General features: G+C 43.0%; 2 protein-coding genes across 5 annotated transcripts; both read right to left on the minus strand.

Annotated features, from left to right (window-relative positions):
* Window positions 1–409: 409 nt before the first annotated feature.
* Window positions 410–6,133, minus strand: vsnl1b (visinin-like 1b). Of its 2 annotated transcripts, none has more exons than XM_070978937.1 (4): window positions 5,509–6,133; window positions 3,607–3,773; window positions 3,229–3,444; window positions 410–2,295 (listed from the first exon to the last, which is right to left on the minus strand). In XM_070978937.1, exons 2-4 carry the CDS (start codon window positions 3,766–3,768, stop codon window positions 2,098–2,100), a joined length of 576 nt encoding a protein of 191 aa, XP_070835038.1. In that variant the 5' UTR covers window positions 3,769–3,773; window positions 5,509–6,133; the 3' UTR covers window positions 410–2,097. The 2 variants fall into 2 exon arrangements, with proteins under 2 accessions (XP_070835038.1, XP_070835039.1); XM_070978938.1 differs by lacking the exon at window positions 5,509–6,133 and adding an exon at window positions 5,242–5,390.
* Window positions 6,134–7,947: 1,814 nt separating this feature from the next.
* On the minus strand, window positions 7,948–13,306 carry LOC139342733 (sex comb on midleg-like protein 4). Of its 3 annotated transcripts, none has more exons than XM_070979977.1 (8): window positions 13,044–13,306; window positions 11,982–12,218; window positions 11,474–11,603; window positions 11,174–11,374; window positions 10,827–10,988; window positions 10,517–10,741; window positions 10,282–10,430; window positions 7,948–10,179 (listed from the first exon to the last, which is right to left on the minus strand). In XM_070979977.1, exons 1-8 carry the CDS (start codon window positions 13,044–13,046, stop codon window positions 10,054–10,056), a joined length of 1,233 nt encoding a protein of 410 aa, XP_070836078.1. In that variant the 5' UTR covers window positions 13,047–13,306; the 3' UTR covers window positions 7,948–10,053. The 3 variants fall into 3 exon arrangements, with proteins under 3 accessions (XP_070836078.1, XP_070836077.1, XP_070836079.1); XM_070979976.1 differs by lacking the exon at window positions 13,044–13,306 and adding an exon at window positions 12,573–12,764; XM_070979978.1 differs by lacking the exon at window positions 13,044–13,306 and having other exon boundaries at window positions 11,982–12,238.
* Between the last annotated feature and the right edge of the window lie 644 nt (window positions 13,307–13,950).

The raw sequence follows: 13,950 nt of genomic DNA on the forward strand, positions 1-13,950 counted from the left end.
TTGTTTGTCACATGAATCTCTTCTGTCTGTTTAGGTGTAAACAGCAGTGCTCGCATTGGGAGCCTCTGCTGGCATGTTAACCTGCACCAGTGTGTCCTGATGGTCAAAGAGGGCTGTCTACACCTGGGAGGTCACAGGTGAGGATAACTAATATTGAGAAGTTTGTGTTAAAAAGGCTCATCTAACAGCACTAAACTGTAACTGCGGTGAAGTGAAGTGCAGTGTCACAATCAACATGCAGAAGAAATGTTGGATAATCTTAACACTTTTGTATTTGTTGTACTTTTCATACACACAGGGTCATCCATTCATGCGTTCATCCTCTCACATCGAAACATATATTCCACTCAGTATTAAAGTCCGCAGCAGTGAGTGCTTCATTTCCATTAATTACACCTGCTAGACTGTGTCTTTTGAAAAAGCCTGGTGATGGTTTATTCATTTTAATCACTACAGAATTATTTTTGGGTGCAACACATGCCACATGTATAAAAGAATACAGTCACTTGTATTATGGTTTTTCATATTTGATATAAACATTTACTAGACAAAGAATCTGACATAGTGACTGGACTGAAATGTAGAAATAAGAAACAACGTGAGGGTTGGCTTCGCTTACACTGTAGACAGAACGGGTGAAAAGCTTCTGCAACCTCCACTACTGTAAGTGGACTGCAAGCAGACACTCAGTCCGTGCTTGCATAGCCTAGAAACGGGGAAGCAAAACTCTTGAAAGAGAATTTCTGCAATAACTTTAACCCACATCATCATCAACCAGTTGCCGCCTCGCACTGAAACGCTCCTTCAAAAGCTTTGTCGAGTAACTCTCGAGAGGGTCCTGCATCTTTAATGATTGTTGCAAACGGAATAGATTAGAAGATGAGACCTTTCAATAAAAAGTTTCTCCTTAGAAAAGTTTTATACGTAGGAATGCTGTGTGTCCAGTAAACATATATGAGGCTTTCTATTCCCCTTTTTTGCTGCATTGGAAGTGGAGCCCCTCTCACAAGGTCCCTGGCCGAGAGAGTGAGCCCCCAGCAATTAAGGTCAGAAGCTAAGACAACACTTATTTTGCAGTGCTCTTCCTTTCTGTAAACATGTTGATATGTACTGAGTTCAGTTATTTAAGTCTAAATCAAATAAGCAGCCTGAAAAAGAAGCCAATTTTTTATCATTGTGGGGAATAATGCATGATTACTGTGCCTAATGACGGAGGTAATTTTGGCCTTTACTCTAGATTAAGTGGCAGCAGTACGATAAATTCATGAAAGGAATGCTGCTCCATAAATGTATTTCTGCTCATCCCGGACGTCACTGAAGCAAAACATAATTACGTTTATGTGAAAGCTCTTCCTCGGAGATTATCTCTCAACCGCAACCCAAATATATCTTTCAAAAACTCTGTGTCACACATACACGTGTTTCAAATGGGGGGAAGCATGCTCCCACATTAGTGGAGGTGAACTAATGAAAGTCTGATGAGTCACATACTGTACATCCCATGCAACAATACTAAATGATTTCCGGAGGGTTTCTCTTTTATAACCACCTAAAGATGCAAAAGGTAAGAGATTATATTTTTTGACACATAATATATGCATGCAAAGAACCTACTCTTCTTGGTTCCATCATGTGAAAACAGACAGGAGCCTCTCTATTCTCCAAGAGCTCAACAAGTCTGGATAGTAGAGACAGTTACAATTATCATAGGAATTATTGTTTTGTTACTATTATGTAAAGCATACAGTAGTTGCAGCAGTCAACACTGGGGATCCTAAATACTGCAGGAACATAATTTAATGCAGTGCTCCACTGATATACAAGCTAAGGTTGAATGAGAATGTATAGGGTTACTGTGCACAAATCACATTGGCATGTTTTGAAATAGAAACGTATGATATCTTATAGCTATATTCAAAATTATTCAGCATTTGACATTCTCATGCATACAACCACAAGAAGCGAGTCCATTGAAAAATAGTCCAAGCATTGTTTTTTTCCTGTGGAAATGGCAGAGAACCTAATGAGACATTAAAACATGTGCTGCTGTCCAGAGTGTGTGGATTACAGACGGGGAGAGGAGCGAGCAGGGACGGCTCACTTCTGCATGTCACACTGCAGCAGGAGCACGATGGACGGGTCGCTCTTCGCCGCCTCTTTGAACTCCTCCAACGAGATCTGGTCGTCGTTGTTCTTATCCATTTTGCTGAAGATCTTGTCCACCCTCTGCTCTGGTGTCAAACCATCCTCATTCATCTTCATCATGATCACAGTGCCCACCATTTTGTAGATAGCCTGTGGATGAAGCGCAGTGAGAAATTAGCCTGAGGATTGCTTCTTATGTAATGCAGTGAAGCCTACATGAGTTCATTTGTTCATGAAGATGAAGCCAGATAAGAACAAATGTTTGAAAATTGGTATCTTAAAATAACCAATGCAGGCAGCTGAAATCTTTGGCTAAAAGTTATGAATAAACAGTTGACATGTTTGGTAAAAGTATTGGATAAACATTTGAAATTATTAGCTAAAGTAGGCTAGTTAATAAAGAGTCAAAAAGCTAAAGTTGTTAGATAAAAGTAAATGATAAACGTTTGACATTGTTAGCTAAAAGTAGGCTAATACAAATAATTTTTTAGCTAAAGGTAACAGATGAACAGTTGAAATTGTTCACTAAAAGTGATGTAAAACGGTTTAAGTAACTAACAGTGATGGCTAAATTGAAGCATCCAGCTTGCAGTCATAGTATTAGCTAGTAATATGAGTCCAACGAGGCCAAAGCAATGTAAACATTGATCATTTCAATTGTATGAAAAAGAAAATAATTGCGACTATAACCACTTTTCTGTAATTAGTCTGGTTAGATAACATCTAGTTATGATCTATTCATAAGAACATCTGGAACCTGATGGTGCCAATGAAAGGGCACTTGTGTTTGACAGTCAGAGAAAAAAGGTTGGGAACCACTGATGTTGATGTTTTGGAATAAAACTCACACCACATTTATCACTACAGGAACTGTCGATATGCTCCAGTATCACATGGACGTATCAGATTTACTATACTGATTGTGCTTCCAGAAATGGCAGAGCGTAATTCAATACAACTGCAGTTTTGTCGTTATGGACCTGATTCCGTACTCGAGGCATTGCAGGTGTGCAGGAGACTGATAACAAACAACAGCGCCGGTCCCCTGATGAGCGACGGCTTAATGACTCGATAATCCCTTACCTCGATTATCTCCAGCATCTCCACTCTGGTGATTTTGCCGTCGCCATCCAGGTCATACATGTTGAAGGCCCAGTTGAGTTTCTGCTCAAAGCTGCCACGGGATGTGATGGACAGAGCGCAGATGAACTCTCGGAAATCAATGGTCCCGTCTCCGTTTTTGTCAAAGGTTCTGAAGGCGTGTTGTGCAAATTTTGATGCGTCGCCATAAGGAAAGAACTGCAAATGTGGGAGAGACGTGTTCAATAATTCAACCAAGGCTCTAAAAAGACTTAGAAGCGAAAGCAGCGTTTTGTGACGTATGAGTAGCCCTGGCGATAATTAAATGTGTAGACAGAGGCAGAAGCAGATGATAAAGAAGAGTTAGCGGTCCAGACAAACCTTGACATAAAGCTGCTGGAACTCCTCCAGATTCAGCCTGCCAGTGGGGCAGTCTTTCAGGAAGCCTTTGTACCACTGCTTCAGCTCATGTTCATTAAACTCTGTGCTCTTCACCAGATCCTCCATCACCTCGGGAGTCAGCTTGCTGTTCTGCTTTCCCATGGTTCCTGGGGTGCAAGAACACGTGAATAATGCATTTATCTATGCTTGACTGATGGCAGAATGAAAATCTGTAGCACAGCATAGCAAACGGCCTTTTTCATTTCCTCTTCAAACATACAGTGCGGAGTACAGAGTAAATGTGTGGTTCTTTTTTTGGGGGGGGGGTGTAGGCAGCAAATATTTCCCTGGTGCTTGTGTTCTATTTCTGTCGCTTCAGCCTGCTGTGGCCATGTAGCACTGACCTGGATCATCACTGTCAGAACAGATCCAGTTCATCAAATGTTCGATCGCTGCTATCAAGTTTCCACTGCAAACACTGTCCTATAACCTGACAGCGACAACAAAGCCTGTGCTTGGTCGTAAGGGAGGCACCGCCGCACTAAATCCAGAGACCTGGATGCAAGAGCACACAGCAGGCCTACTGTAATCTGGATCAGTGCGGAATATAGCTTATAACCATGTGGTCTGTATATAATTTAGTGTTTAAGCCAGTTGTGGGCAACCCAGACACCAAATCAGCCTGGATTAGTTTGCTATCCACACTGAAGGGCCTTACAATCATGACAAGTTGAGCAGAGCAGCCTGTCGGAAGCCCCAGATTCATTAATTATTGACTCATGGTGTGGCCACTGATACAAAGTGGCCAAGAATGCGTCAATTCTCAATACATAATTTAACAAATGAGACAGCAGAATATTATTTGCATATCCGAACAGCGGGCACATTGTGGGATCCTTCACCACTTGGGACCAGCATATGGTCCACATCTCTGCAGCAGCAGCCTGACAGCAGGCTGGACAGCTCCACCACAGACAGCACTGCATTGGCTCAGGCCTTCCACAACAAACAGCACAAATGTGTGCTGCAGCCCAAATCAGTGCAAACCACAGCCTTTAATGTGCGCCCGCTGCCTGTCATATCACCAATCCTGCAGAGCAGGATGGTAATTACAGGAACCGACTGTGGGTTTAATCTCTAAAATGGGCAACAGTGAATGACCTTGAGGACAAACATTTTGCAGGAAGATGACAAAACCAAATTGTTTGGCGGAGCGCTGAGCTGCGAAAACGGCTCGACATCGTGCGACTGCGGTGTTTTAGAGAAAAGCCCGCCTCGTATCGCACAGGCCACAGGTACGAATGACTTGTTCAGCCCAAACAGAGGCCGACAGATGCTGTTTTATGTCACGCTTTGGGCAATGACATCCGAGTTAATGCTATTAAAGCTAACCGCCTCCTGTGCGAGCAGAGAGGGAGCTGCTGCTGCATTCCGATGGAAACGACGCAGTGAGAGTATTTTCAGATTAGATCCCACCATCCTGCACCTAATGACATCTTTGCATGCGCATCGGGGCGAAAAAACATGTCAAAATTTCATAACCTAATAGACCTATTTTTAAAACAGCAGGCAGTTCCCTCGGTGCCACCGCAGAGCCACATTACAGGCGCATAAAAGCCAATTAATTGCGCAAACCTTGATGTTAATTCGTCAAACGATCCCGCTCCGTCTCATTTCAGGATTTTTTTCTGGTTGTTTCCAGACAAAACGCAGTGGTTTTATTTTAAGGGATGCGCAGGTGCCCGTGTGCCAGCCCCTCTGCTCGATCCCATTCATTCAAACAGGAGGAAAAATATGAAAAATAATGCGTGACACATTCACAGAAGACATTCACTGCTTGCTACATCTATAATCTGGAAAATTAACACACGACAAGTACATCTGCAGGCAAGCACTTCTTACCTTATTACAGGCTTTATTGGGTGATTCTCTATCGGAATAAATCTGCTCTGGCTTCTGCAAAGTACAGAAAACCCTCTTCCGATGGACACGTTTGCCCAAAAGGGATTGTTTTCAACACTGCTCGCTTCTTTTTAAAAAAAGAAAAATCACCCGCTAATGAAATTTCTGGATTTTCCCGACGTTATTCCAGATGAGGCGCAGCAGGGACCGATCCCACGCCAGTCTTTGGTTATGCGACTACAGGAGCGCGGCGTCACCCGTGCGCATCACAGCCTGATCATAAGTTCACTGCTGCTCCGCCGCTCGGTTTGGGTTCAGCTGGATCCTGTCACGTTATGACCGGATCCTTCATCGTGATGAGGATGGTCAGCCTGAAATTTCATCAGCAGGAAACAAAGACTTTTTGGATTGTGGTCGGCGTGAACGGTGCGCGAGACTGTGCGATTAATGTATGACCCTGATCGAAGAATTGACTTTAACTGATCGGGAATTAGATTCAGTGTACCCAGGGGTGAAATGTTTTCCTCTGGTCATTAAATGTGGCATTAAGAGGAAGGAGTTGTAGCGCTAAAAGCACGGTTGGATAACCAGCCAGGGGGCCCTTGAAGCCCCATGTTCACTGTGCATGGGGCCACATCCAGGATTTAGAAATGCTGAAGTCCAAACCACCCACCGCCCAACCCCTTTTTAATTAATTTATATACATATTTTATTCACTGCAATCGTGTTTAAGCTTAATTTCCCAGCACAAAGGTCCAAAGATTTATCCTAATTGCTTAGCCTACTATTCCCTGAGCTTTCAGCAGCATCCCCTGGTCATCTTCATGTGTGTCCTCAAGGTCAAGAATGAATCTCAGCTCATTAACTGAACATTTAGACTTTAAAACCTCTGCCACACTGCCAGGAGATGAAATTCATGCAGGGAAAATACTGAATCCTTATTAATATTTGTACAAAAAGTTGTCTCATCTAAATATATTGAGCATTAAAAATGTTGGTGTGATCAAGGACGGGTTGACTCTTTTCAAGGCTTTAACACGTCCATTTGTTCTTTGTATCGGCTGCTGCAGTTGTTCTTCTTGTCCACACAAGCTCTGAAAAGATCCCTTTGTGCTTCCAATGTCCAGTCCTCATGGGCTCAGCTTACAGTGAATCATACTGGTCTTTTCACAGCCGGTGTGGGCAGAAGGAATGATTACAGAGATCAATAACTCTTTCCATGTACCTCTGAGTGAGGCTTTAAAAAAAATCTGAACAACTCTGACCGTTTGGCTAATGGTTTCTGCTCATTTGATTAGCTGTACCAAGTGAATGCTTGGGAATGTAGGAGAATCTGTGGGATCAGCTGCCGTGATAAGGCCTTAATGGAGTAGTCTGACATCCTGGGAAAGACACTTAATGCTTTCTTGCCACGAGTTAGATAAGAAGATTGATACCACTCACTAAATGTGACGTCACAGCCAGCAACCAGCTAGTGTAGCTTAGCATAAAGACTGGAAGCGAGGGGAAACAGCTAGCCGGGCTCTGTCCAGTGGTAACAAACTGACTGCAAGGAGTTGCCAGGCAACCAGCGGAGGCTAACAGGAAGTCACTGCTCTGAGTTGTTTTTACACTTCACTTTTTGTACTTATTAAACAAACAGGATATAATGCCTTAATTAGTGAGCCTTAGACGCGCTGCTAGGAGGGTTTAGTCACCTTTGGACAGAGCCAGGCTAGCTATTTCCCTCCAGTCTTTATGCTAAGCTAAGCAAAGCTAACCTACTACTGGCTTTAGCTTCATATCCACGAGGAAGACTTCTCTTCTATCTCTTGCCAAGCAAAAAAAACAAAAAAAACAACAAGTTTCCAAACACATATTCCTTCACCAGCTTAGTTTTTTCAGCTGATATTTTGATGTTGCATAATCCTTAACTGATTTATGTTACACAGCAAACCTGGGCTCAGGTGATATTCTGGGAAAAATGTACACAATGCAGAGAGATGGGCAGAAATGGGGAGTTAATAAGGGCTCAGCAGCTCATTTTGGCCCTGCGGCCCCCAAACATCTTGATGCGGACATGACTGAAATCACACCATATTTCACCAAGACTCAATCCTGGTGATGCCCCGCAAAGTAAGCAAAAACAGTAAAAAAGTGAACCCGTTTCTGATTTATGGAGACCCCATGACAGCCCGGGAGAGGCCCCCTGGAGAACACCAGTATGGGAGCCACAGATGTAGGTCACCTTTGTTAAATCGTGTGTTTTGAAGCACAGATGAGGCTCCCAGCCAAAGCAATTCTCAGATGTGTGGACCCACATCCAAATCTGGATCCATTAAAATTTCTTAGGTAGCAATAACTTTTGAATAAAATCCTCCAGCACATCTTCATCAATGTCAGGGCAGAATGGATGCTAAAATGGGAAAATAAGAAGTCTGATTCACACACACACAAACGGTAATCTCTGATTACTTGATTTCTTAATTTAATACTCACATACAGTACAGTATACACATAAGATTTCCTTTACATCTCACAAACACAAAGGCAAACAGTTAAATACATAGATAACTTTAGCACCAGCATAGAGCACTGATTCCCTCAGCTTCCTCTAAAACTCTTATTCGTACCTTAGCTTGATCTCACTAGGCATGGCTTACATGTAATATCTTTACAGCAGCATTCACTTACAAAGGTTAATTGATTAAAAAAGGATGCATACTGTACACCAAAAGTGGTATACAAAAGCAATACTATATTATATACCCATTTACATGGCCGTTTAGGTTTTCTCAGTGTAACATTTAAGTGTTTAGTGTGTTTAGACAACTTCTGTTTCAACACTGATGCTTGATAAAAACATAGAAACATATGAATTTAAAAAAACGTTTGTATGAGTATACGTGAAGAGCCTAGGGAGATAACTGGCATGTAACAATCTGGCATATCGAAACATAAATATATCACGTTCACAATGCTCTCATTTTTCTTTATATATACTAACAAGAGAGCTACTGTCTGTCTATGTAGGCTATGTTTTGTTTAGGTTATACTGTTTTTTAATATTAAAATCATAAAAAAGCATGACAAATCCAATGGGAACATTACTTTTTTGTTACACAGTAATGTGAAAAAATAGTATCAAAATGATTTACTACAGTAAATCTCTCAATCAAAAAGCAATGTAGTATTTAATGCACCATTTTTCAGTACAGTTAGAGATATGTTTTCAGCTTGGTAGACGCAAGTAAACAAGACCCTATAGTGAGATTTGACAAAAGAAGTTTCTTAAAGTATAAAGAGTTTTCTGTTATACATTTCTTGTCAGATGATGAATATATATATAGATATATATATATATAATGAAATCTGCATACTGCAGATATATGTGCTGCTCATGGAGGTTTGTGAGACAAACACTTTCCTTACACTGGCCGTCTTTTGCTGATTACATTGTGTTTACATGTGTATGAAGGAAGAATTCCACAATCTGAAGGTTTGTCGTTCAAAATCTGTGTCCAAAGGAGAGCAAGTAAGCAAGAGAAGAGAGAAAAAGAGAGGGGTGGAATCGTGATTATCACTACATGACATCATGGAAACCTTAGCAAAAATGCACCAAGAGGGTCCAACTGTGGACCTCACGACTGGGGACCCCAGGTCAGCCAGCCAATAGGAAGAGAGTCGGGTTCCAGGTACGAAATGCATCACTTCCTTTAATGGTCTTTTTTCCCCATTGAAACCACATTAGAATGTTCAGTATTCAGACTTTACTGTTTTGGTTCATTCAGGGGGCTGTTTTCCGAGAAAAAGCTCTAAAAACTGACTGTCCACTACCTGCTCAGCACCAAACAGCAGAGACAGTTAGCAACTAGCTGGTGAACACAATGCAGCATTTAGCAGCTAAAGAGCTAGATATTTCCCTCAGGAGTTGGTAGGGACCAAAAACGGAGCTACAAGACAGTTAATATTGGACTTACATTGGATTTACAAGCATTGTGGACACAAATGAGTGATAATGTTGGTCTGTAACCATTTCATGTGTAGTAATAAGCTCACCATATCAAATTACAAGACAGTTATGTGGCAATGTTATGTTCACTACTTGTTTTTGCTGCCCAAGTGGCAAAAATATCAGTAGTTGTGGGTTTAAGAAGTGTTTTCTCAGGTGAAAAACAAGTTAACTCATCTTTCTCATAGTGTGTTAGCTATGAAAAAATACAATGCCAAAACACCGAAAAGCACGACCTGGTTGCCGTTACATGAACAGGAGCTGATATGATAGCCTGTTAGCTAACATTTACGTCAGCCCTGTAGTGTCAGCATTAAGTTGGATGTTACTTCCTAATCTCTTATTTTTTCCACATCTTGTTGATGTTAAAATGCTAATTTTACAAACATAGACTGTAAAGACTGAAGATAAAGTTATATCTGTCCAGTAATACCATAAAGGATGTGACACACATCTCGGATGCACACTCTACTCTCTTCCAATTGGCCCACAGACCTGCATGTTTCAAACGTACTGTTGGATTCAAGAGTGGGCATATATATCATGACGGGCTTTCAGAACTTAGTCTGCTTTAGTTTGTCGATGTGGTAGCAAAGCTTCAAGGCCGGCCCCAGCTTCAGTCCAAGGTACTTCATGATCATGTCGCTCTTTAGCAGCAACAAAGCGTTTCCATCGATCTCCTGTGAGAAGCAGAAGTTGGTGGCAAATCAGCAAGACGAGGTGATTCCCACTGGATGTGGAACAAGGCAGCCTGTCAAGAACACAATTAAAAATGAACTTACGTGTTTCCTAAAGACGTCTGCATGGGGGCCGAGAGCCTGGGGGTCTGCGTCCCTGATGAACCAGACAACGTCTTCCACAGACCAGGTGGATGGGTCCTTATTGGGTGGAGCTTTGGACTCCTGGGACTCCGAAGATGCATTAAAACCTCCTGGAAGAACAAAGGAACTTTACTTTCATACCTCAGAGAAACAAACATCTGAGCAATCTTGGTTTTGTGTTTCCATGACGTCCCACCTGTCCTGTTGCTCTCTGGGAACGCGTTAGGGCTGGTGGACGACTGCCGGCACATGCTCATGGAGGCTGAGCCGTTGGAGAACTGCTGTGACGAACGAAACCCGTAGGAGGACTTTGGTGAGTACGACGAGCTTATGGAGCTGAAAGCAGAATCGCCGGGGTCCACGGAGTAGCGTTTGCCATCGGACTGGTCTAAATGGTAGTCCTCTGCCATAGATGTTTCAGCTAAGTACAAGATTAGAGACAGAATTAGCTCAAAGACTTGTTTATTTCAGCCCAGTAGCTTCTATTAAACTGGCTGTAGAAGTACCATCTGACTGGTAGGAGCCACCACTGTGCTGGGTAATGGGCTGATCACTGAAGAGGTTTTCACAGTGCAAGCTGCGGCAGAGCTTCTTCAGAAAACGCAGCACATAGTCGATGCTGTTCACCACGGGGAGGCTGAGAAGGTGCTGCTTCCCATCAAATGTGGCTGGAAGAGCAAAACAAGAGAAAACTTGCAACAACATCACAGCTTCGATGCAATTTCTCACAAATGAGGTCATTTAAGCTTTCCTAACACATGTCTTCTACTCAGCACCACCTCAGGTAAAGTGGTAAAAAAAAAGTACTTGAACAAATAGAAAGCAACACCTGAGGGAGGTCTTTGTACAACACCTGATATTTTTTCTCCCCCGTAGCCTTGTGTGAGGAGAGTGAACACTGTCTTCTGCTGGAAGGCGCTGTCGATGCAGCCTTGGACGGCCTGCTGGAGCACCACGGAGGGCCGGTCGGGTCCGAAGTGATCAGGGAGCTGCTGGATCTTCTTCCTGTCCAGGTTGGGGCCTGTGTTGGCCTGCTTGTTGATGTAGATACAGACTGACACAGGGAAAAACACAAGTTGAGGTAAGGGTCTTGACTGCAGACTGGAGGCCATTAATGCTTCATACATCGGGTTTGGAGTGTTTCGTGACCTACCTGTGAGCACCTGGGGCGTGGCAGAGTGGGGGATGGTGGCGGCATCCTGAGGAATGGAGCTCATATCGGGCTCAGGGGTGCTGCTGGGTGGCGAGATAGCCAACGGTGTCATCACCATCCTAGGTTTGAGCTGCAAGAAGAAGAAGTTTTTGCCTGTTCATTTCAGGAATATCATTTATTTACTAAATCGTGCTGGGAGGGGGCTGGTGGAACAATTGGGACACCAAGTCTCTATAACTCTGTAGTTTTTATGCCACAGATGATGAATTTTGTGTGCATTTATGAGTAAAAAACAGACATATTTCCAGTAACGACTCCCCCTCCAGACATAAAAAATATTTCCATAATGTTTAGAACTCAGATGTTCATTTCTGTTGCACTGGGGTCCCACAAAATGTGAAGGGCATGGAGCCTGTGTGTCTGTGCCTTTCTGTGTACACATGCATTTTTAAACACACTGCACTCACACAGCACATTGCAACCCCCCGATTCCCCCCATCTGGCTGACCTTGAAGCCCGGCTTTCTCCCTCTCTTCTTTGGCACTTTGAGCGGAGGGAGCGACTCGGGGTAACGATTAGGAAAATCCATCTTGGCGACATTGCGGAGAGGGGGTCTCCCTCTCTTCCTGCCCGGTATCTTCCCCGACTGGCTGGGGATGAAGGAGGGAGCAACTGCAGCCGATTGCATTTCACTGTTGTTGCCGTCTGATTTCTGTGCCGTTGCTGCAGGTACACTCATTTGGAGCTGCAGACAAAGGAAAGAACCGTTGAGCTCCAGCTACAGAGATGCAAAGAAACACATTGCACATTAATCCTCCTCCTCAGCAGCTACACATATTAGAGAGCAGCATTAGCATCAATTTAGAGCAGACACAGAGGGAGCACAATGTCTTGGCAAAGGTGCACAACGGCAACATCCAAACACTGCAGAATACTCAGCTGAGCAATGCGGTGAGAGGAGCAGAGCACATTTAGCAGAGCACAATAATAATCAAGCAACACAAAAGGCAGCCATGCATGAGCTGTGGGGGAAACAGCACCTCCATCCTGCACTGATAACACACCAATAAACCTGAGAGAGGAGGGGGTTGTCTATTACCTGCTGTCTTCTATTGTGAAAGAGCCAAGCCCTTTTGTCTTAAATCCCAGGAGCCGAAAAGTGACTATAAAGCTAAATCCCTAACAATGCAGGGAAAGCCATCTTGCTCTTGCTCTATGTGGCTTTTCCTCGTCCCCTTTTGGTTAACACACTGCCGCTGCTGCCGCTCGGCACACAGGCTGCAGACATCTCATTAGACTAATGCATTCAGCAGTGGCAGAGGGAGGGGGGAATTGACTTCACCATGGCTACCCAGCTATGAATTACCATTACGATGACAGCTTCCACCCTAATCTTAAAAAAAAGAAGAAGAAGATGAAGAAGCAGCGAAAAGAAAAGAATTCATGTGGCACATCTCCCATCCTGCAGCCAGAAAGAGTCGTTTATGCCCCCAAAATGGATCTCATTTGAAGCAGATTTGTCAAAGGATACAGTATGTAAACAAACAATAACCGGTCAGCCGGCACTCACCATCCAAAACAGATGTGGAGTGTCCCCGAAGCTCCTTGCTGTATTTCCTGTATTTTTCCTGCTTCCAATAGTAGAGCACGGATCTCAAAGCAAGGCGGATTCCACTGTAATACTGTATATGTATGTGTGTGTATGTGTGTGTGTGTGTGTGTGTGTGTGTGTGTACAACCGAGGGAGGCAGACAGACAGAGAGTGACAGCGTGTGTGCGTGTGTGTGTGTGTGTGTGTGTGTGTGTGTGTGTGTGTGTGTGCATTAAAGAGAGACAGCTAGAGAGAGAGAGAGAGAGAGGGGGAGAAAGGCTCCTCTGTTGTCATGGCAACAAGCCTGTAAGCCCTGTAACACCCTGTCGGTCGTCGGCCATGTTTGGTTTGGTCTGCTCGGTGCTGTGGAGGTATAATTAGACTGAGCACAGAGTTTCTGCTGTTAATTATAATGAGAATATTCATGGGAAAGGTTGAAAAGATGAATGTTGCTTTTCCAGCTGTGTAATCAGATGATGTTGTGAGCTACTAATGCTTTATACTCAGATATGTCATTTGCTGCTTTTGATCTGTATTGTCGAATGACATATTTAGAGTCGGTTAATTGATGAGCCGATCGGCAGAAATATATAATTTTGCTAATTATATGATCACTGTAATATTTTTTAAGCAAAAATGCCAAACATTTGCTCCTTAAAGCCTCTGAAATATGAAGACTTGATGCCTTTCTTTGTCATATATGATGATAAACTGAATAAATTTGGGTTTTGGACTGCAGGTTTTGAAGGCACCATCTTCTTCTAAATCACAGCTCAAGGAAATAACTGACAATTGATATTGAAAATAATTGTTCGTTGCATCCCTGGATATATTATTCAAACAGCAGTTATCCATTATATATATATATTTTTCTTAGAAAAAAAAA

Source organism: Chaetodon trifascialis, chromosome 14 (genome assembly GCF_039877785.1).
Source record: "Chaetodon trifascialis isolate fChaTrf1 chromosome 14, fChaTrf1.hap1, whole genome shotgun sequence".
NCBI lineage: Eukaryota > Metazoa > Chordata > Actinopteri > Chaetodontiformes > Chaetodontidae > Chaetodon > Chaetodon trifascialis.

Coding starts and splice junctions, on each gene's coding strand:
- vsnl1b (XM_070978937.1), bottom strand. CDS start 3,768: ATGGGAAAGCAGAACAGCAAGCTGACTCCCGAGGTGATGGAGGATCTG. Junction 3,445..3,606: donor TCCAGCAGCTTTATGTCAAG/GTTTGTCTGGAC, acceptor CCACATTTGCAG/TTCTTTCCTTATGGCGACGC. Junction 2,296..3,228: donor AGATGCTGGAGATAATCGAG/GTAAGGGATTAT, acceptor CTTCATCCACAG/GCTATCTACAAAATGGTGGG.
- LOC139342733 (XM_070979977.1), bottom strand. Junction 11,604..11,981: donor GGAGAAAGCCGGGCTTCAAG/GTCAGCCAGATG, acceptor TTCTTCTTGCAG/CTCAAACCTAGGATGGTGAT. Junction 10,989..11,173: donor CGGGGGAGAAAAAATATCAG/GTGTTGTACAAA, acceptor TTGCTCTTCCAG/CCACATTTGATGGGAAGCAG.